Raw genomic sequence first — 22,619 nt, 5'->3', positions numbered from 1 at the left:
TCTATACCTCATTCTTGAACCCTTTGTAACACCATTCTATGTCTAGAATATATGTTACAATTCTAACACATACCTACTTTTTTTTTTAAAAGAAATATTTATGCGGAGTGAATATTCATTTATTTTATCCGTCGAAGCGTTGACGAATTTTATTATTTGTTCACTAGAAAACACATCAATGTTCAAGTGAATTATTTTATCAAGAAAAATCCTTCTGGAATTTTACTTGATAAGATTTACCCATAAATTACCCATAAAAAAAACATTCGTAAATATCGTTTAATTAATCTTAATGACTAAATACGGGGTATTTCAAAGTTAAATTTTTAATCGAAATTTAAAACGTAAAAATAATGTTAATAACTATGTTAGTGGTTCTATTGAAAAACTAATTTTATACCATTTGTGTTATAAATATGATTTTGGCTCCTAAAACGCATTTGTGTCTTGTGTTTTCAGCCGTTTCATCAAAATCCCACAATATAATTAAAATTCAGCATGAAATTTTTCAAGCCAATAGTAGCATAATGGATATTTAAATAATAAGTAAAGCTATAAAAAAAAGTCTTTCGAAAGTAAAATTTACGATAATTTGGTTTTACAAATTTGCACAGTAATAAGAAAAAAAAAAGGTTTGTGAAATGTGTCAGTTATTGATCCCAGAATTTTACGATTCTGAATCTTTTTTTGCCGCGGCACACTTTTAACGAGTTCAGAATTTTGCGGTACACAAGGAAAAAGGTAAGTTTAAAAGTTGTTTACTTTATAACACATTAATTACTACAAAAACAGCGGTAAGTACTTTTACAAAGGCATTAATTAACTTCCCAGTAATATGTTTGATTTTCGAAATCGAAATTTTAAACATATCTTTAAGTTTCATGGTTAGAACAAGGCTTTTACACCAATTTTGAAAGAAGTATTTGTTTGAGTGTGTGTACACACGTACGTACGTACGCCCACTTACATTTTTTACGTCGTCGATATCGCGGGAACAACAAATGATATCCGTGAGATGTCGATCGAAGTGTATTAACAAAAATATGATCCAAAAAGAATTTCCTAACATTCGGTCGAGTCGTTTCGAGCCAAACGAGTTTTTGTTTTTTATTTTTTAACTATTTATTATGTTGGGAAATTATTCGTGTGAACATCAAGAGTCGCACTAGACCCTTAACCACGGCTTGAAACAAATTAATAATTAGAATACTTTTAAGTATAGATTTCTCCTTACGAGAAACAATCCATTTAACAACTTGTTTTAAAAGTCATAACATGAAAATAAGAAACTTGGAAAAATGAAAATAAAAAACTCGGCCAGTCAGTGAAAAGATTAAAAATATTCATTTCCTATTCTTAGCTTATCATCATAAATTTTAAAATAGAAGAAAATTCGTTTTTCTTATATGTAAGAATGTGTGTGCTTGTGTGTGTAGGTGTATGCTTTTATAGAACATTTCAGTAAATTTTTTTATGAGAATGAATATCATAAAACTACTGGTATGCGTAAGACATCAAAGTTTAGACAAGCATTGATTTTATTTAAAACATTTATTTTTTATACTTATCTACCTTATTTTTAATGAAAAAGAAAGGTAATTAAAATTCTTCGTTTAGAATACTCCGAGGATATCATCCAACTAATAAGAAAACGGAATTCGAGAAAATAGATATACCAATATTGAATTATTCGAGTGATGAAGTTTAGCCTTAAAATAAAATTATGTTTTAGAAAACATATTTTGATAATATGGATTATGGACTAAAATATACAAAATAATTGGCATTGTGCTTATAATTTCTGTTTAATAATGTTTACACACCAGACTTTCAACATTAAATTTCACATTATCAAATTATTTTTCTTTGTTTATTGTTATTTAATTAAAATTTGTTATTATTATTTATTAAAATTTGTTATTATTTTAACGATTAACGATGTTTGTGACGAAAAAATGTAGTAGACAAATTTAAAAAAATCCTTAAAAATTAAATTTCATTCAAGCTACTTTTAAGACTCCCGGTACTATGAAAGAATATTTTACAAACACATAGATGCAATAAATATGAATTTTTAATCTTATACAAGTGAAAACAAACAATTGACTGAGTAAATTGATTAAAAACCATGTATCGACAGTGGCAATCGTTTGTCTTTTACGTCTTGTAAGTAAAGATAGTAAAGAAGAAGTCACTCTTACAAACAAATTTATAGCAGAGGAAGTGTGTATACACTGGATACAAAACAATGCATACTATAATGTTCCAGCCGAAATTGCGCTCTCACGGGTAAACAGTGATGTTAACGAAAAAATGTTTCAAAAAAAACAAATGTTTATGAAAACCTATACCGAAATGTTGTTCGTAGCATGAATATTTTTAAGAGTTACAAACTTGGTACTAAACTTAGTATATCTTGGATATATTTCATATATATATATTTGGTATAAAAATCAAAAATTGATAACATTTATGTTGCACTTTAGAAGCTACATACCTTCAACAACTATATTTTATTTTAATAGTAATCTTATGTATGGATAAGTTCAATGTCCAATATCTTATCTTGTTCATATAGACAAGTAACAATTCTATTTTAAGAACACTTATTGATTATAAACTTTTCTTTGGATTTGCATGCATAACGTACCGTTTACTTTTCAACAGGTAATTTTCCTCGAGTTTTTATTATTTTCTATAAAATTTGCCATGTCATTATTGATAATTTGAAATCAAATGGAATTAAATTATTATTATTATTTATTTATTTGACATATTACAAAATCAAAAACAATAATGTTACTATTTTTATACAAAAAATACTTTTTTTATGGAATTAAATGCTAGTGTATAATCACTTTCTAAAGCTACTTTTACAACTGTAAATTAAAATAATTATCAGATTTATTACTAGGAACCCAATCAAAACGATTATGGAATAGAATTTTGCAAAAGCACATGATATTTTAATCGATATTTTCAAAATCAAATGCTTTAATCCTTAAAAAGTAGATAGTTTTGGTCATTTTCACCCAACTATCAGGGTGGCTTTGTTTATAAAGTTCTTTATTACCTCGTATCTTCCAAACGGCTCAATGGATTTAAAAATTTGAGGTAGGTATCATTCATTATATTTGTCTCAAAAGCCCAAGTGTTCTCGGATGTGTTTGAAAGGACAAAACAAAATGTCTGACTTTTGGAGCTATCAAAGTTGTGGGGAACCGAAAAGTGAACTTGCGAGCATGTATGTTTTGGTAATAGTGGGACTGTAAAAAATCATGCAACACAAGGTACACAGTGGTAACATTGTAAGCTATGCTTTAAATGACTACGTCACAGACACTACACAATAGTTGTTTAATTTGCGCTGAGCCGCGGACATTCAACCTACTTCTAAGAATAAACATACATTCAACCTACTTCTAAGTATAAACATTACTATTTTTAATATTTACGTATATGATAAAGTACAAGGTTAGATATATCAGCACAAAAACTTAAAAATTCAATAATTAAAAGATAGAAGTTATTTAATTTGTTTTTGTACTAAAAATGTCTTCTATTATTTTATATTACTCACCAATAAGTCCGCCATCTCGTTTTGTGGCTGCAACAGCAAAATTAATTAAATTAAATCTAAATATTAAAGTGATTAATTTAGTGAAACAAGAGCATAAGCAAAGTGAATATTTAAAAGTAAGTTTTAAATTTTCTTAGTGTCACTACGTCACTTTTTCATCATTGCGCATGCTTTCATTTTAATCCATTAAAAACTGTCTACAATGTACTCAAAAATTATTGTACCAACTAAATTGAAAAATTTCAGAAGTACTTAAAATTATATCTTTATCTGAAAAATATATTTCTCGCGAACGTTGCAAATCAGAATAACTTAAGGATGTACGAGCACCAGGACAATTTTGGATAAAAGGCTTGATTTTTTGTATATGAACTTGAGCAAAGTCTAAATCAATTCTGAAAAGGAGGGGATTGCCTTATAAATTAAATAAATAAATAACTTCTGAAAACTACCAAATTTTTACAGAAATCTTTAATTTATGGTTCAAATTGAAGATTATAGATGGCGCAGATCTATGATCATGATTTTGAACCATAAATTAAAGATTTCTGTAAAAATTTAAAACAGTAAATGTCAAACCATGGCCATCTTTGCTGATATACTCAATGAATTATGACTATTTTACAATTTAAAAAATAGAAATTTTGCATATCTTTTAGCTGCGTAAAACAATCCCTTCAGAGAGGTGGAGTCTATATAGCCGTGGTTTGTACTTTTAGCCCCAGTGAAACGGGCGGGTATCAAACAAGTGATTTATAAATGGCACTAAATTATCCAAAATTATAGTTCAATATTAAATATTCAAAAATTATTCGCACATTTTTTTTTCAGATCAATCCACAACATACGGTACCAACATTGGATGATAATGGATTTATTTTACAAGAGAGTCGTGCTATAGCAACATATCTAGTTGATAAATATTCAAAAGATGATGCATTATATCCAAAAGATATTAAAAAACGTGCGCTCGTTAATCAAAGATTATATTTTGATGCTACCATATTTAGTGTTGCAATGCGGAATATTTATGTAAGTTAAAAAAAATAAAACACACATTGAAAAGTGTTTTATTAGTTTAACGGTGTAGACACCTACCTACTTTGTATTAAATTGCAATTTGTTTGTAATTTAAAGAAACCAATATTGAATGACGGTGTAAAAACTATCAGTGAGCGATGTATTGCAGATATGAATGATAGCTTAAATATATTAAATCGATTTCTAAGTGAGAGCAAGTATATATGTGGTGAAAATTTAACACTTGCTGATTTATCTTTGGTACCAGCAGTATCAACAATACAAGTAAATTATCTTATCAAAAAATTTTAATCGTAATCATGTTTCTTCGCAAACGATAAGTACCTACAGGTCCATTATTATAGGTCATTTTTATAATTTGATATATTTTCGAAACTTGAAGATTTAGCTTTAAAAAAATGTTTCCAACAAAAAATGATTGTATCATAATCGCAGACTTTACAAAAAAAAAAATTAAATCTCCGCTCTTAAATCTTGGCTCGAATTTAATAGCTCCGTGGGATGTGAAAGTAGAAGATATCTATTTTTCGAAGAATTTTTCATATTTTTAAGTTAAAAGACGGACATTTTTTATAAGTAACAAAATCTGTTCTATGTATATAACAAAGAGGATAATAAAATCTTTTAATAATTACTGACTGTAAATAATTTGATGATTCTTTCTTCTTTTAGGAAATGGAATTTAGTTTAACACCATTCGAAAATGTTAAAAAATGGTTAGAACAATGCTCACAACAGATACCTGATTATTCGGAAAACGTAAAAGGTGCTAAATCATTCGCAAAAATACTTAAAACACTCCAATCCAAATGATTTTAACTATCTAAACATATTTTTTCAATTTGTAATTTGCTTTTTTTGTAAGGAAAAATAAATGTATTTTTTGTGTTGATTCCATGAAATACACAAATAGATTTCTTCGGCATGCAACGGCGATTTCAACGACCAACACGAAAGTATAAATTTTACAACCGAATTGGAGTCAACTGAATGTCGATTTTTGTCCCAAGTTCTTAGATCAATTTTTATATTATGTAAATACGTACTTCGACAACCAAGTAATCATCATCAGTATGAATCAGTGCTAATTTTTCACCCAATAATAAAATAAGCACTATTCGAAAAATTTTCTAAATGCAGTTAAGTTGATTATTCAGAACATATAAAAAAGTTGGTAAATCATTCGCGAAAATCTATCAAATTCGTTTATTCGAGTGAACTTAACTGTATAAAAATAAATTTTTCTGTTTCCTCTTCATGACAAAGTAGATGGCTTTTTTGCAATTGATGTTTTTTTTTTGGCACTTTTTTGTCGATAGTATTAAATAAATAGTAAATAAGTTTTTTTAATATCATGACTAGCGTGAAGGTCAGAAAATTTATTGAAATGGTAAATTAAGAACGAAAAATGAGTTTTTTTTTTATATTTATTGTTAACTACAGCGTGTAGCAAGAACCTTTATACAATATTTTAAAATTTATATAATAATAATTGCTATAAGCCGTGTTGACATGTTTATATAAATGCTTTAAGACTTTTATAAAGACTTTCGAACTTAAGTCTTTATAAATAAACTGTTCAATATTATTCTTTTTTAAGAAATTTGTATTTATTGTCGACGTTAAAACTATTAATGAGTGAGGTACAACGGAAATGTATATAATAGCCTAAATTATTTTGATGGATATGTAAACGGTAACAAGTAAGTGTATATGGAAATTTAATAGTTGTTGATTAGTTATGGTGGTAATAGTAACAACTGGTATACAACGTGTTCTGTTATTGACTGCAGAAACCTAGCTTCCGAAAATTAACTCATCCAGAGCAACAAAAAAACTCTTTTTCAAATTTGAATCTGAGACCTAATTTGGGAGATACGGGTATGACAAAAATTGATACATTTGCACATTCACTGACTATCATTCGATAACCAGTAGCCAATGATAATCAGTAGATATTAGTAAGTTTCACTTAATCGTATCCCATTTCAGTATCAGGACTTTAAGTCAACTAATTGTACCGGCAATTGTTACGACCAAGGCAATAAATTTAAAATTATATTTTAAATTTAAAACACTATTGAACATTCTGTAGAAATAATGCAAGAAACCCCAAAAGAATGTTAGATATAATCAAGTAATAGTCGTATCGAATTTTATGTGTTTCAATTTATTTTATGATTCGTAAAAACTGGTGAACCTATCAAAAATGTATCTTATAGGACAAAAGGTAGAAAGAGTAATATATAACACTTGAACATTCAAGTTTTATATGGCATCAAAAAAAAAAAACATAATATGAAAAGAAAATATTTTGAATCCTTTACTTCAAATATTGGGTGCGTGTAAATCATTTTAGATTTTTATTCAAGGTAAGTTTAGTTCTTTAACGCCTTAAAAATAATATAAAATAAAGGATAAAACAAGAAAAAAATAGATCAAAAGTTTTCTTAAAGCTTTGTAGATTAAGGGTAGCATACGTTAAAAATAGAAAATTATTTGCCGATATAAATAATCTTTTACGGTTTCAAATAATGTATCACATTAGATTTGGATATAATAAGTACATACATACTGTTGAACGAAATCTTATTCTTTGTAATTTTTCACACTGTATGTGTTAATACAGTGTGTTCATTGTAATCATTTCAAAAGTATCCACCCTTAATTACTGTTGACCTGATGTGATTGTTGTTTGGAGTGAAATCAAGTCAATATCATTCATCCTCACCTTGTGGTACCTCGTTTCATGCCCTTTTTAACGAGGTATCATAAGATAGGGTGGGTGGGGGTGAAGGAACGATACCTAAATCTACGTGTTTTCGCACAAAACAATAATCACATCAGGGCAGGAGTTATAAAGTATGGATACTTTTGAAATGATCACACTGTATAAATATTTAAAATAGAGTAGTTACCTATAACTAACGAATATTTTGTGGACAAAAACAAACTTTGAAATTAAAACAAACGGTAGATATTATTTCTTGACATCAGTAAAATATTTAGAATTTCAATAGTTATTAACAACACTAATGACATTTTATTAACCAAAGAGAAACATAACAAAACAAAATGAGAAATTCTGTTTCAAACATTTCTTAATACCTACCAAAAAACTTTATATATTTTTTGTTTGTTCTTGTAAATAAACAAATACAAAAAGTATATGGTCGAAGGAGATTAAGCAATTTAAAACAATTTAAGTAAAGTTTTGTAGTTATAAAAGTAAATTATCCTTCTAATGTTATCTATGTTAAAAGGAAAAGTAATACTACCTATTACCACTGTGTCTATACTTTCGTGGTATATAAATGTTGATGCGTTCAACAAATGTATGTTACCAGGATGATGTTTTAGACAAGTTTAGGTAACCCACAAAACAAAATAGTCTGTCATATAATAGATGTGATAGCTTTAATTTGGCACTATTCATTTGTTATGGCTGATATACATTACCAAATATAGTGTTGCTCCAGCAATTAAGAATTTCGTTGATTTGTTATCTCTTACCTTAATTTTATATTATTGTGCCTACCAGTTAAGACGATGACTTAAACATTAAGGTTTAAAGGAAGTCTCAGCGAGGTAACCACTGTAAAACCAATTTTTAGGCAGAATTTGATTAATTTTTTTTCACAGGCTAAGAATAGCGCTTACTATTTAATCTTAAGGGCTTACTATTTAATCTTAATTTCAGAAATTTTGAGCGTTTAGAACGCGAGGTAATGAATGCCTAAGTTCACAATGTTGATCAGTTTACGTCAAAATGACGAACTTTGGCATTAATTATGTTGCGTTCGAAACGCTCAAAATTTCTGAAATTTTGAGATTTACTAGTTAGTTTAGTTAGTCTCGTTTCTTCGTCCAGTAGGTTTGAAAGTAAATCAAATAATATGACCATACCTGAAGAAATCTGTCATAAATTGAGTATTTTTCAAGATGTGTAACTTCTCTCATTGCCCGCCATGTTTGGACGACCCAACTTTTTCTTAGATTATCACATTTTCATAGTTTCGAAAGTACTTCATGTTATTCGGTTACTCTAAAGATTTTCTTATTCTTCTCGTGAAACTCTTTTCAATGACAATTGTTTCCAAATCATTCTTAACTTGAATGGAGTCGCAAAACTCTTTCGTAGTAAAATGTTGTGTGCCTTTTTGATGTGTTTCATGTATTCGGTTGAATTTCATCTACTCACAAAAAACCGAGCTTGAACATCTTTCTAACTTTTAGTTGAAGAAGTTTGTAAAAAAAAACTGCATCCGAAAAGTTACTAGTAAATATGAGCTTAAGTTTCTATTAGTAACGTCATAATTTGCCCCATTATTTTATTTATAAGAGGCCAAATAGAACAAGCTTTAGAATACAGGCAGTTTTTTTTAGATAAACTAATGTAGATCAGGCACAAGTTTGTATAGTTTTATTATAATAATGATGGTTTTGTTCGTTAGTAGACAAAGTTTTGACGCTGATAAGCATTTTCTCTATACTGACTGGCATACATATTGTGTTTTTATGCTTCGTTGTTTCTTGTTCCTCTACCCACAAAACAAACTTTTTCACTTCTTGAAATGTAGATATGACTTTTTAAGATGAGAGAAAAAACAAAAATATAAAATACCTACTGACCCTATACAGAGAATGGAAACATCTGTGACCCTAATAAAAACATAGTTAGATACTTAGTTTTTCTAATTTACTTTTTTTTTTGCTGTAATAAAGAAAATGTTTTAAAAATAAAGTCATCTTACCTACACCACAGAATAAATTTTACTGAATGTTATTGTATTATATTTTCTAGAATCTGATTTTTGTTTAACAAAACTTTTTATAAGTATTTTTGGGCGCTCTACATCTACTTGTTCTGCCCATCTTTTTGTATATTTTCTTTTATTTTACCATGTTTTGTACTTGTGGAAATAATACTAAAATTGATTAGGTGAAGTTATTTGTTCTTGTTCATGTTAATCTGGCTTAAACCAATTAGAGCGACTTTACGATATATTTTCCTGTTTCCTAATACTTTATGCTATGGATACAATGTAAAACATTCAGTGTGTCTTCGGCTAAATATTTTTCTTCTACTTTAAATACATGTTATCGGATTTGTTGACATTTTCAGCTGAATAACTCGAATATCAATATATCGAAAAACGACCTGTTATTCATCTACTTTTTTCGACTTTTGAAAAACCTGACAAAGTACAAAGAATATTATCATTTCAAAACATCATTGAGATGTTTTTTCAGCAGCAATAATTTTACGTTTCATTAAAAAGGCTTTCGCATGTGGTCAAGTTTCTGTTTAAAAACTCCAAAGGAGCAGAAAAGTTAAATGTGCGAGGTAGCTTTCAGTAATCATAGAAGGTACCTTTCTCATTGTCGATAATCTGGAGATGAGTAGCAGTAAGCGTTGGCACAAAAGTGGAAGAATATTTTTATAGCACAATGGTAGAAAGGACTAGAAGTAATACAACCAACTATAATTAAACTCATAAAACTTTGAGATAAAGTAATGCTTCTAAACGGGATATATGTAAATATAGGAAAGGATAGTAAAAATCTCTTCCTTAATGCGACGTACAAAGTGAGAATAAATACCGGTGAGTATATAAAAAAACAACATCAATTTTCATTCAGAAAACTGTAGAAAATCATATTCATTTTAAACAAGTGAAAACAAACAATTGAGTTAACTGTTGAAATAACATGTGTAGACAGTGTTGATTACACTCTCACATTACACATACATACATGTCACACACACATAACTGATATTCCCATACATACTATAGAAGTTGCGCCTAATTTGCGCTCTCGCGGGTAAACAGTGATGTTTACGAAAAAATATTTAGAACAAAAGATGTTAATTTTTTTATAAGGAACATTTTTTACATTTAAACTTTTGTTCTATCTCTAACGGTTTACAAGATGGGTCCTACGGACCCAAGACACAATTGACCTATGTTGCTCATTTAAGAACTCGATCTCACTTTTTACGTCCTCAGCACGCTATAAAAATTTCAGCTTGATATCTCTTTTCGTTTTTGAATAATCGTGATGACAGACGGACAGCGGACAGACGACAGACGACAGACGACAAACGACAAACGACAAACGACAAACGACAAACGACAGACGACAGATGACAGAAGACAGGCGACAAACGACAGACAACAGACAGACAGAGAACCGGAAATGGACTTATTAGGTGATTTTATGAACACCTATACCAAAATTTTGTTCATGGTATCAATATTTTAAAGCGTTACAAACTTGGGACTAAACTTAATATACCTTCGTATATTTCATATACATGGTATACAAATAAATTTCTGTATTTATGTGTGTGTGTAATCATGAATAAAAATATCAACAACAAAAATCACATAAAAATTATATAAATAAATCGAATCAAAACATATTTTTGTTTTTAGAAAAAGGAAAAAATATGTACAAACAACAACAACAAAAAAAAAAAAGAACTCGAAGACATAAGCAGATCATAAAAATGAAAAGAAATATAAATAAAAATAAATAAATAAAAACATTTGTGAAATATTGTTGTATAAAACTTTTCATCTTTTGTTCATTTTCTTTTTAACTTTTTGTTATTTTTATTTTGGTTTTCTCTATAGTAGTACTATTCTTTTCTCTATACTAGATTGTGTGTAGGATATATTATATATATTCTCAGTTTACTAGTATTTTTCTAGTCTATACCTATATTTCTATCTCATTCTATAAAACATTTTTATACAGGCTGTTTTTTTTTTAACTTGATCCCAAAATTTTTTTGTTAGAAGCAGTTTCTTTGAAAATTAATTGTTTAGACAGAAATCGAAAGCTGATATCTTTGTCATTCAATTTTTGAACAAAGTAAGACATAGTAAAGCATATGAATAGAAAAAATATTTCGAATAAGAAATGACGATACTATTTAATTAGAAAAAACATTTTTCTAATCTTTATAAAACTAATACTTTTATAGAGAGTGATACCCACCCACTTCCCTGGGTTTAAAAGAAAAGATTGGTAAAGATTGCTCTCGCTTATCCCCTTTCAATAACACTCGAAATAATGGTAAGGATTGTTTAACACAGGTAAATATATGTATGATTTTCTATTTTTATAAATGTATAATAGTTATTATTCATTGAGTATATCAGAGAAGATGGCTGTGAAATATTTTATATTGACTTTTTTACCGAAATTTGTAATTTATGGTAATGTCAAATTAAATTAATTTTTAAATTTTTTTATTTTTTTGTTAATATATCCTTATAAATTATATCTCATGTGTTATTCTGATATATCAGCTACATTGCTGTACAGTTTCATTAAAAACTATTCGCTAGTTTTAGCGTGAAAGCGTAACAAACAAGCAAACAAACAAACATGCTTACTTTCGCATTTATAATATATAGAGATTTTTTAATATTTCTTTATTAAATGAATACCCTGTATAAGACATAAACATCGTATCTTTTTTCTTCGAAGAAAAAAATAAAAATAAAAGAAAATATAAGAAAAATACAAAATAATACAAACGGTAACCAAACAAACAACAATATTATAATAAATATTTTCTTTATTCAATTTTGCAAAGTGTCCCACAAAAGCAATAGTGTAACATAAATAATTTAAAACTGTCTGATTTAAAAAAGTCAGAAATAATGATGAATGTATGTTTTTCTAAGCTTGTATTTATTGTCACTTTTTCATTATGCGTACGGGTCAAATATTGAATTTAAATAAAAAAATATGTATTATTTTTAGATTTACAATATATTGTGTGCAAGAGCTGCTTATCTATAAATATATAGGAGACTTTCTATAGATATAGATAGTCACTCATCACGATATCTCTGGAACTATAAGACCTAGAGACTTGAAATTTGGCATTAATATTCCTTTTGCCAAGTAGAAGTCAGCTAAGAACGGATTTTACGAAATTCCACCCACAAGGGGGGTTTCGGGGGTATTCATGAATAAAAAATGCATATTTTTCAATTATGGCTTTTAATAGTTCAAAACTTGGTCAGAATGTTTTAAATTACATTTAGAAATTTTTTTAACCTTCGGAGGGTAGAAAGGTGTAGCGAGAAAGTGGGAAGGAAATATCGAATATTTACAAATATACCTAAGTGGGGTATCAAATAAAAGAGCATGACGTGTACATTACAAAACTGTTATCCAACGCAAGGAAATGTGGAGGGAGGGGTGCAAATGGGGATGTTGCCCAGCAAAGCGGGTAGTTCCCAGCTAGTAATCTATAAATATATAGGAGACTTTCTATAGATATAGATAGTCACTCATCACGATATCTCTGGAACTATAAGACCTAGAGACTTGAAATTTGGCAGGAATATTCCTTTTGCCAAGTAGAGGTCAGCTAAGAACGGATTTTACGAAATTCCACCCACAAGGGGGGTTGCGGGGGTGTTCATGAATAAAAAATTCATATTTTTAAATTATGGCTTTTAATAGTTCAAAACTTGGTTAGAATGTTTTAAATTACATTTAGAAATTTTTTAACCTTCGGAGGGTAGAAAGGTGTAGCGAGAAAGTGGGAAGGAAATATCGAATATTTACAAATATACCTAAGTGGGGTATCAAATAAAAGAGCATGACGTGTACATTACAAAAATGTTATCCAACGCGAGGAAATGTGGAGGGAGGGGTGCAAGTGGGGATGTTGCCCAACAAAGCGGGTATTTTTTACGCAACGCAAAGCGGGGGGGTAACAGCTAGTTGATAATATAGATATCTCGCTTCAATCATGAATACTCAAACTATTGTCGTCTATGTTCAAATGATGGATCTTCGATGAACTCAAAATTAAATTAAAATTTTGTTATTATATTATCGACAACCTGATATTCTTATGGTATTATTATAAACTACAAGATTGTCTAACTATTTTAGATAGTTTTTTATCACACTCTCTAGATTTTTTGATATAGAAATATCCAATTGAAAAGGATAACTTATATGATTCATCATTTTTTCAGCCAACTTTGAACGATAAAATAATAATAAAAAGCCCGATGACTTAGAAATTTTTTGTGATTTTTGGAAACTTCGGTAATAAAAAAAAGTATTTATAATGTTTTATTGTTATTTATTATTTGCTTTATTTGTTATTATTGTTATATTTCAATGTTATTATGCACACACAGATTATATCCTCAAAATTATTTTGAACCATTCTGTTAATAAAGTGTATGATTCAAAATTACACTAAGAAAGCAAAGAAAATAAATGTGAATTTAACTTTAAATTGGTCGTATTTCCTATCGGTAACATTTTCTCTTATTTAATATATTATATTAACTTTTTACTTTTTCTGCTCGGTGTATTTATGTCCCCACCTTCTTAAAGAAAAAAATGAAGCAATAGTTACTTTTCTACATAAACTATGTTAAAAATATATGTACTACTTTTTATTGTGTTTAATGAAGAAACTTAAAAGTATCATTCTCCAGTCGGAATAATGATCTATACATTACTTCACGATGTAAACATAAACAAACCTGTATGATTTGTAAACGTAAACATCTGTTTACACAAAACGCTTATTATATCCTGTATATATGGAATATATATCTGTATACTAATTTTAGTCCCAAGTTTGTAACGCTTAAAAATATTGGTTATACGAACAAAATTTGGGTATAGGTGTTCATTAAATAAGGATTGGATGCAGAGTTTCTGAGATATCGCAATATTTGGATCGATTTTAGTCCATATGTCTACCAGTCAACAAATGCACCCGATATTTGTACTTTTTGTCAAAATTACCTTTCATACTGAGTTTGATCAAAATTGGAGATCAAAAAAATTTTTCGATTTTTTACAATTTTTTTAAGGGGTACCCCTTTGATAAAATCGAGAAAAACGCAAAAAAAATGTTTGTTTTAGAATTTAATAAAACTCGATGGATGGGGTAATTTTGTTCCAAAAAGTATAAAAATCAGGTTAATTTAATGTTTGGGCCTATAGAAAGTGACAATGACAGCGAGTATCATGAGCAAAATTTCAAACCATAAAATTGAGAACAAAAGGGAACAGCAAATAACAACCGGAAACGAGAAGAAAAAATTTCATTATACAAGTGATTCCTGTACTGCGACATCTATTAAATTTAATAATAACTTTACATGAAACCTAAATACGGTTGCATTCTTTGCTTAAACAATGTTTCTCTAGAATTTGTTACTAAAACTTACGTATAGATGTCATACTACGTATTATAATGTATGGTACAATCTTTGTACCATAGAGGACAGGGTATGCCTGCTTGAAAATGTTCTTAAAAGTCTGTAAAACGCAGACGATAAAGCTAAAAAAAATTCGATTTAACTAAACTTGCATCGGTACCAAGGTGTGTCACTTGGTAACTAAACGGTCCCAAAACTGTAATTTTGAAATCATCTTTTGTCACTAATTAACTCCTAATACTAATTTGCTAAAATTGGTAATGTGGAAACTGGTTTATACTTCATCTGCTCTATTTCCCTTGGCAAAAGCATTTTGATTCCGCATTTAGCGTCTTTTTTTTATTAAATGCAATAATAACAAATTTTTGAAATAATGGTTTAGATGAAGAATATTAGGTTTTACATTAGGATCACCTCTCCATTTTAAATTGTTAATCCACCTCTTACCGTTTTGGAATTAAATTAGCCATTAAAGCAACTCGAAGAGCTAGGTTCAATTTGATGTCAGAACATGTTGTCCCCCATCAATCTTTGCCACTTTTGTTTCAGTTATTTTTTGGTTTGTTAACTACAAAAGGAGCTATTAGCCATTTAGCCATTATAGATTAAAATGACCCGCCTTGTTTGTAATACAGAGAGCCCCAACAATGATAACATTAGTTTAAAATTTTGGTTAATATAGTAGCTTCTGCGCAAAAATGTCTACAAGTATATTTCCAATACAGATAGATTAAAAAAAGATTATGTATTTTTGGAAATGTTAATATGGGACTTCTTGAAAAGAATTTGTTAATTTAGCTTCCTCGTAAAGTTGGACTTACATACATGTATGTTTGCAATACAGACAGCTTCAAGAGTGACTCTAAAATTTTGGAAACTTTCTTTAACATAGAATTATTTGAAATGAATTAGCTTTCGGGTAGGAATGATAATATTAGTTGTAAAATTTTCTATACCATTTGAATAATTTTTCGTCAGCAATCAGTTCCATGAACGATCATATTAAAAGTCGTTGGTGGTAAATTTATTCGATTCACGTTTTGCTTTATGAATGTTATAACAAATATGTGTTACTTGAATATATTCGTAATTTAAATGAAATATTCGATACCATTAGTTATCGACACACATATGCATACAAGATATGTTCATACACATAAGCAATACCTTTCTGTCTACATCCATATAGTTCTCATATTATAAAAGGTGATTCAAATCTGTATCATATTTTATCGAGAAATTTTTAGAACTAAATACGATTTAAGTGATTAAAACGTTTAACATGAGCATTTTTATTTGTTGTGACATTACTTTTAAGAAGAAAATTTGCAGTTTAATAATTTAAAAAAGATTTCTACCTATATGAATTGACGCCTTATCTTGGAAGCTAGCCGCCCGAATTCGTGAAAAGCTTGGAGGACCCTCATAATAAAACCCTGAAATTCCGTAAACATTTAGGAGCACTTAAAGGAACTGCTAATTTCGTTTGATAGTTAGTAGTAAATGAATGAATTTTTAAACTATAGCTTCAAGACAATTTGTTGCCAGAAGGTTTTTAAAAGTTCAAAAATGTATAAAATCTCACCTGCTCTTGAGAAAGTATTTATAAATTTTTTATTCTAAGCGAACTGCTGTAAGTTGTAAGTACAGGATGGCGTATATTTATGTTTAAAATAAGTAGTTCTTACGTGAAAAATCAAGCCAAATCATCCGAGATCAATTGGTCTCACAACAGCAAAAGCTTTGCCTTGTGAAGTGGACAAAAAATACCCGAATTTGCAAATATAGACAAGTTACAAAATCTGACATTGGCTGGTGCCAGAAAAAAAATACAAATTCTTCTTTTTACTAGCTTTTCCAAAAGCTTCTAGATAGTGTACTAGATGTATCTATCTATCTTCCATGTCAAGGAAGTACTTATGTGAATTTTTGAAAATAAATAAGTTCAAAATTTTAGACTGGCTCAGGGTTTACCAGGTCTACTTGTTTCCTAGTGCAATTTTATAAAATGATTGAACAGTAATTGTTGAATAAAATTGCAAATGTTCTTGCAAAAACCATAATGAAAATAGAATTTCTTCCTACTGACCTCACGATTCCCCGAAATGATAGATATCGGAAATCGATGATTACGAAACATTTTATATAGCACACAGTGAATGATTTAAAACATAATTTGAATCACCCAATATTAAATCGAAATATTTTTAAAACTGTTTGATAAACAAATGAGTGATATGAACCTTAGGTAAAATCAATGTGGATAAATCATTGAGATATATCAATCATTTTAATAATATCTAATCATATATTCTATAATAGTATTATGAGTGAACCTATCAATCCTCCACTGATCCTGTAACCTATCATATACAAACTAGTTTTTCTACCTTTAAATAAATCCTCTATAACATATACCAGGTGCTTTTATTAAACTTTTAACCTTAAGAAAATTACCAAAACGGAATGGAGTATCAAAAAATTAATGCATCTTTGAAATTTTCCACAGTTGTTTATTAGGGGGTGTAAATATTTCGTAATGAAAGGTAGACTTCTCAGGGACGTACCTAACACCCTTCTTTGGGGGGTTGTGACAAAAATGACAAAAATCTATGCATCAAATAAAAAAAAAATTAATTAAAAGTTCTAGCTGAAGTATTTGTAGACACTAGCTTCAAAGTTGACTGTTATGGGGATGGTTAGGTTAGTTAGTGTATTATTAATTCATAACTACTCTTTAAATTGATGGGTAAGGTACCCAAATTTTGTTGTTGATAGTATAATATGTTTCGTTAACTATAACATACCTACTAAAAACTCGGATCATTATCAATGAATTTTTTTCTTTGACTGGCGAAAAACCCTCTTTAAACATCAATCAAATTTCATAAAAAATGTGTCTTAAAACTTTTAACTGAACTTAGTATACCTTGGTATATTTCATATACTTGGTATAGACACATCATTTTAATATTTCAATGTTAATTAAAAAAGGAAAACGTTTTCTTGGTACTTTTAAGTATAAAAAAAAAAATTAATTCCTAATAAAATAGAAACTTTAATGAAGAGAGTTTGCTTATTAGTATCCGTATTTCTATTTAAGAGAGATATTTTACTTTAAATGCATTTAAATATTAGAAAATATTTGAAAATATCAATGTTTATATTTTATAAAATTACAGGAAAATTGTAATTAATATTTATTTACAATAATTATTAAATAATAATTATTTGAATATTTATATATTATTAAAAATGTGCAACAAGGCTGGATAATTATTTTCAATAATTTATTTACAACTTATTAACTTACCAATAAATAATTACACTTCAAGTATAATTTTAAATAATAATCAGTTCTCCTATTTTACATTGACAGTAAATATTTTTTATTTTCATTATTTTTTATAGAAATGCTTGGATTGGATTGGAAAAATTATCTTATTCATAAAATAGATGCATATCCTAAGTAGGTACTTCTGATATAATTTATACAACGTATTTATATGACATTGTTTGTGTTTCTTGTTTAATCAGTGGTCTAGATTGGTTTTAATCCAAATACTTCTGGAATTGCCTATTATTATTAAAGAACATCATCGTTTCTAAGAAAAATTTTCAGTCAATCTTTCTGAAGTATGGATTCTAGTAGGTAAAATACAAGTTTGCGCCCTACTGGATACTCAAAAATAAAAATTTGATTCTTTGTGATTCAAAACTGGGTTCAAAAATAAAACGTTTGAGAATGTTTCTTTCTCCTCAAGAGAATAGTACGCCATTCATGTATAACTAGCCTGGTTTGTACCTGGATCCCTACATATCAAAACCCAATTTTCAGTCTATCTGCCAACGTTTTTTCTAGGAGTCACAGAATCACGTGTAATAAAAACAGCAGAATACATTAATAAGATCCAGAATCCTATTTACGATCAAATGTTAGGAAAAATTAAAATTATCCCCGGGCTAGGCAAGGAAACAGCTATACGATTATGGTCACAGTCAACGAGTAATCAATATATCAGAAGTATTCATTACATAAAAATGAAATAAATAATAACAATTAATAATAACCTATAGCCAAGCGAAATTATCAATAATTTTTATAATAAACATCACACACTGAAATTTATTCCACTTACAACATTAAAATAATCGTCGGCCGATCGCGTTGATGCAGTTTCGAGTTAAGTTTTTTCATAAAAATAGTATAATGTTTATATAATTATTATCTTGAACATACGTTGATATCTATCGACATGCTCCCCTGACGATGTTGGATTACTCGATTAAAAGAAAAACTCGACCAAAACATTACTTGACTAAAAGAAAAAATATAGCATAATAGAGAAAGCTTTTCAGAGCTTTTCAGAGAAAGTTTGGAAAATATTTTTAAGTTTTAATATCTGATTTATTTGATAGTATCGGTACCTGCTCACTTAAAATTTACCAACCAGAAATTCGAATTGGACTAAAATATTTAAAATGCTAAACATACTTTAGGGATGGATTTGTAAAATTTTTCCTTGAAGGGGATGTTTCAGAGAAAACTGTAACATAGAATAATACTTTAAAATGTGAAACTTCTTCGTATTTCGGTTACTTGAAAGCTTTCGGAAAAATTACAGCAAAAACGAGTAGCATATTGATTACACTTTTTGATTACATCCTTTATTTGTTACTTATTAAAATATAAAGGATGGCAGAAATAAAGCAAATTTTTATAGAAATGTTTGGTATAAAATTTTTTGTCATCTGGTCATCTAGGAATTCAAGAACAGAATTTAACATTTTGCGTAGAGATATCAAGCTCTTCTACTAATGATTAATAATAAAATATTTAAAAAGTTGAGAGAAAAAGTTTTATTTATTCGTAGAAAACCGTAACTTTAATTTTTATTTTAAATAATGGCTACAATAAAATGCTAAATCAGTCTCGTAATATGCGCAGAATGAAATAGTTCCACATTTGATGCGGAACGTTCCCTCGAAACGATGTTCTTTGGTCTCTGCTTTTAGAAAAGGACATTTTCATTCTCAATTCAATATTCAACGGGTTTTTGTTGGCTTTACTAATAGTCAGTAGCTTAATTTTTAGCTTGATATCAAGTAGTAGCTGCATAATACTTATGGGATTTATTCAGTTTTTTTAACTTTATTATCTACATGCAATGTTACTATGAAGTTTTTTATTTATTTTTGCCTGTCAATCAAACCATACGATTTCTTCTCCGAGATTTTTTTTGTATTAATAATATTAAAATTCATTTCCCTAGCACGCTATTTCATCGACAAACAACCACAATATCTCTTAATCATAAATGTCCTCGCTGAATTTAGATCGCGAACTCGTGTGTTTAAAGCGTACAAATTAAGGCTTATTATACGATCTTGACACTAAATTTAAAATATGACAACTTAAAAGTGTATCTATAATGCTACACAAATAGTTCGAATAGTGCAGTTTTAAGATGAGATACTACTAATCATGAGCTAACGCTATTATACTGCGTAAAATGAATACGAATACGATTTAGGAGTTTCAGGTTGCTCCTATTTTAGTGGTAGATCTTATGAAGTGTAAAAGAATGTGATTGATCGGGATTAATTATCAAAATCAGACTAGTAATTTAAGAAATGAAAAGCAAACAGAGCATTAAAAGATTGCGGTCGTGGGACCCTCTTTAGGAACGAAGTTCCTTTACATCCAAAACTAGCTATGCGTATACATTTGAATAACCTATTTTTGGACGTAAATAGTATAAAATTTTAAAATTCGTGTACTATAATAAATAATAATAATATAAAGTAGGCGAACATATCGTGTACTAACCCACTCTCTTAAAATGTACTAGATAGTCTAAATATTTGTTGTCGACTTTTTGGTTTTGTAATACATTGCAAAAAAAAAAACCCAAAACAAAGAAAATAAAACTTATTTGACGCACTGATGTGTAGTTCCCTACAAGCTTCCGAGAATGTGCACAATTTTGGGATTCTGATTAAATTTCTGGCGATATTGTAGAAAACACTTGATCAACCGTCAAAGGTTCAATGGTAATTATTACGTAATTAAGTTTGCAAAGATCCAGTTTTTGTATACATATTGGTGACTTAAATACGATATAAATATAAATATTCTGTTATTGAATGCAAAACTTCAAAATGTAAATGTAGGCTATGGGAATTCTGAATCTGATGCAAATATTGCATTTGCATATCAATTTTAAGACAACTAAACTCAATTCAATGTTACCCGTCTTAAGCAATTACAATTAATAATATTCTAGGAAATGGCACTTTCCACCGGGTGGTAAATAAACTCCTGAGTCAATGTGGAGCATTTTCTCTCATAGAACATTTCTCTCAACGGAATCCGTACTTCAAACTCATCCTACTACTAACTGACAAACAGGACTGATTCTTATTATATTGTCTAGCGTCAGAGATGGCTAAAGATATCGGAAAAAAACTATTAAAAAGTTGCTTGGAGTTTTTTTATACCCGTATACCAATTTTCATGATAAAATTCTAATTTTTTTTTTCTTTATTCAAAATTATTACAAGTTTATTGAAATATTTCTACGGATTTTAGTGTCCTAAGCCTATAGCTTAAAGTTTTATCTGATAAAACATTGTCACCTAACTTTAGATAATTACCTTTTCACAATTGCAATTTTAGGAAACAGATGAAGCAGCTTTGTTCAAAATTTCCTAAGTTTGGATAAATCGATTAAGCTTTTAAGTGCATTCTCTCTATTTGAAAAAATTGAAATTGATTTTGCCCTAGAGATTATTTTCAAAATTTTCTTTTTGACAATAAAAACTTTAAAGTATTTCAAGTTTCATAAAGCTGCGAATTTTATAGGGCCTATTTACAATAAGCAAATTTGACACAATCATACAGATATATATGCGGGAAATAATTAATATCATTAATATTTCCACACAGACTTTACATGGTCAATTAAATAGGAAAATAATTATATACCTAGCAAAAAAAAAATTAATTGATTCTAAACTTGAATTTCCAATATTTTAAAACAATAATTTTTATTAATTTTTTTTTACTGTGTGATAATTATTATTACCTGCGATATAATTTCAATCACGCAACGAACAACAACGTACCTACGTTTACAACGTTTTATTTTATAGGTAAAATACAACCATGATCCCGCATTGTCTGAAGGTCTTTACGAAGATCGAAAACCAGATGGTTGCATGCTTGTAAAAAATTTTTAATAAAATAAAAAAATTTTTAAGTAAGATGTTAAGAATTTTATGATTAACATAAATTTTTAAGAACTTTATTTGACACTAGCAGATATAGCTCTCACTTATCCACCCTTTTGTTCACAATTTTATTGATTTTAATTTTTTGGTGGGGAACTTTTTTGAAAATGAAGTTTTGTCTATGATATTCGCTGTCATTGTAACCCGATTTTTATACTTTTTGGGTCAAAATTACCCCATCCACCGAGTTTCATCAAATTCCAAAACAAAAATTTTTTTTTTCGATTTTCCCGATTTTATCAAAGGGGTACCCCTTAAAAAAATTGCAAAAAATCGAGAAATTTTTTGTATCTCCAATTTTGATAAAACTTAGTATATAAGGTAATTTTGACCCAAAAAGTTCAAAATTCGGGTGCATTTGACGACTAGTCTTATAGTTTTTGAGATACGGACTAAAATCGATCCAAATATTGCGATATCTCAGAAAATCTGCATCCAATCATTAAATTTACCCGATTTTTATACTTTTTGGGTCAAAA

At 28.6% G+C, this 22,619-nt stretch overlaps 1 protein-coding gene across 1 annotated transcript; it reads left to right on the top strand.

The window, feature by feature from the left end:
• Positions 1 to 3,346: 3,346 nt before the first annotated feature.
• Positions 3,347 to 5,512, top strand: LOC123294277 (glutathione S-transferase 1-1-like). The gene is made up of 4 exons (XM_044875403.1): positions 3,347 to 3,696; positions 4,412 to 4,612; positions 4,718 to 4,885; positions 5,294 to 5,512. Exons 1-4 carry the CDS (start codon positions 3,553 to 3,555, stop codon positions 5,432 to 5,434), a joined length of 654 nt encoding a protein of 217 aa, XP_044731338.1. The 5' UTR covers positions 3,347 to 3,552; the 3' UTR covers positions 5,435 to 5,512.
• The last annotated feature ends 17,107 nt before the right edge of the window (positions 5,513 to 22,619 follow it).

Source organism: Chrysoperla carnea, chromosome 2 (assembly GCF_905475395.1).
Source record: "Chrysoperla carnea chromosome 2, inChrCarn1.1, whole genome shotgun sequence".
Lineage (NCBI taxonomy): Eukaryota > Metazoa > Arthropoda > Insecta > Neuroptera > Chrysopidae > Chrysoperla > Chrysoperla carnea.
This window is presented reverse-complemented; position numbering and strand designations above follow the sequence as displayed.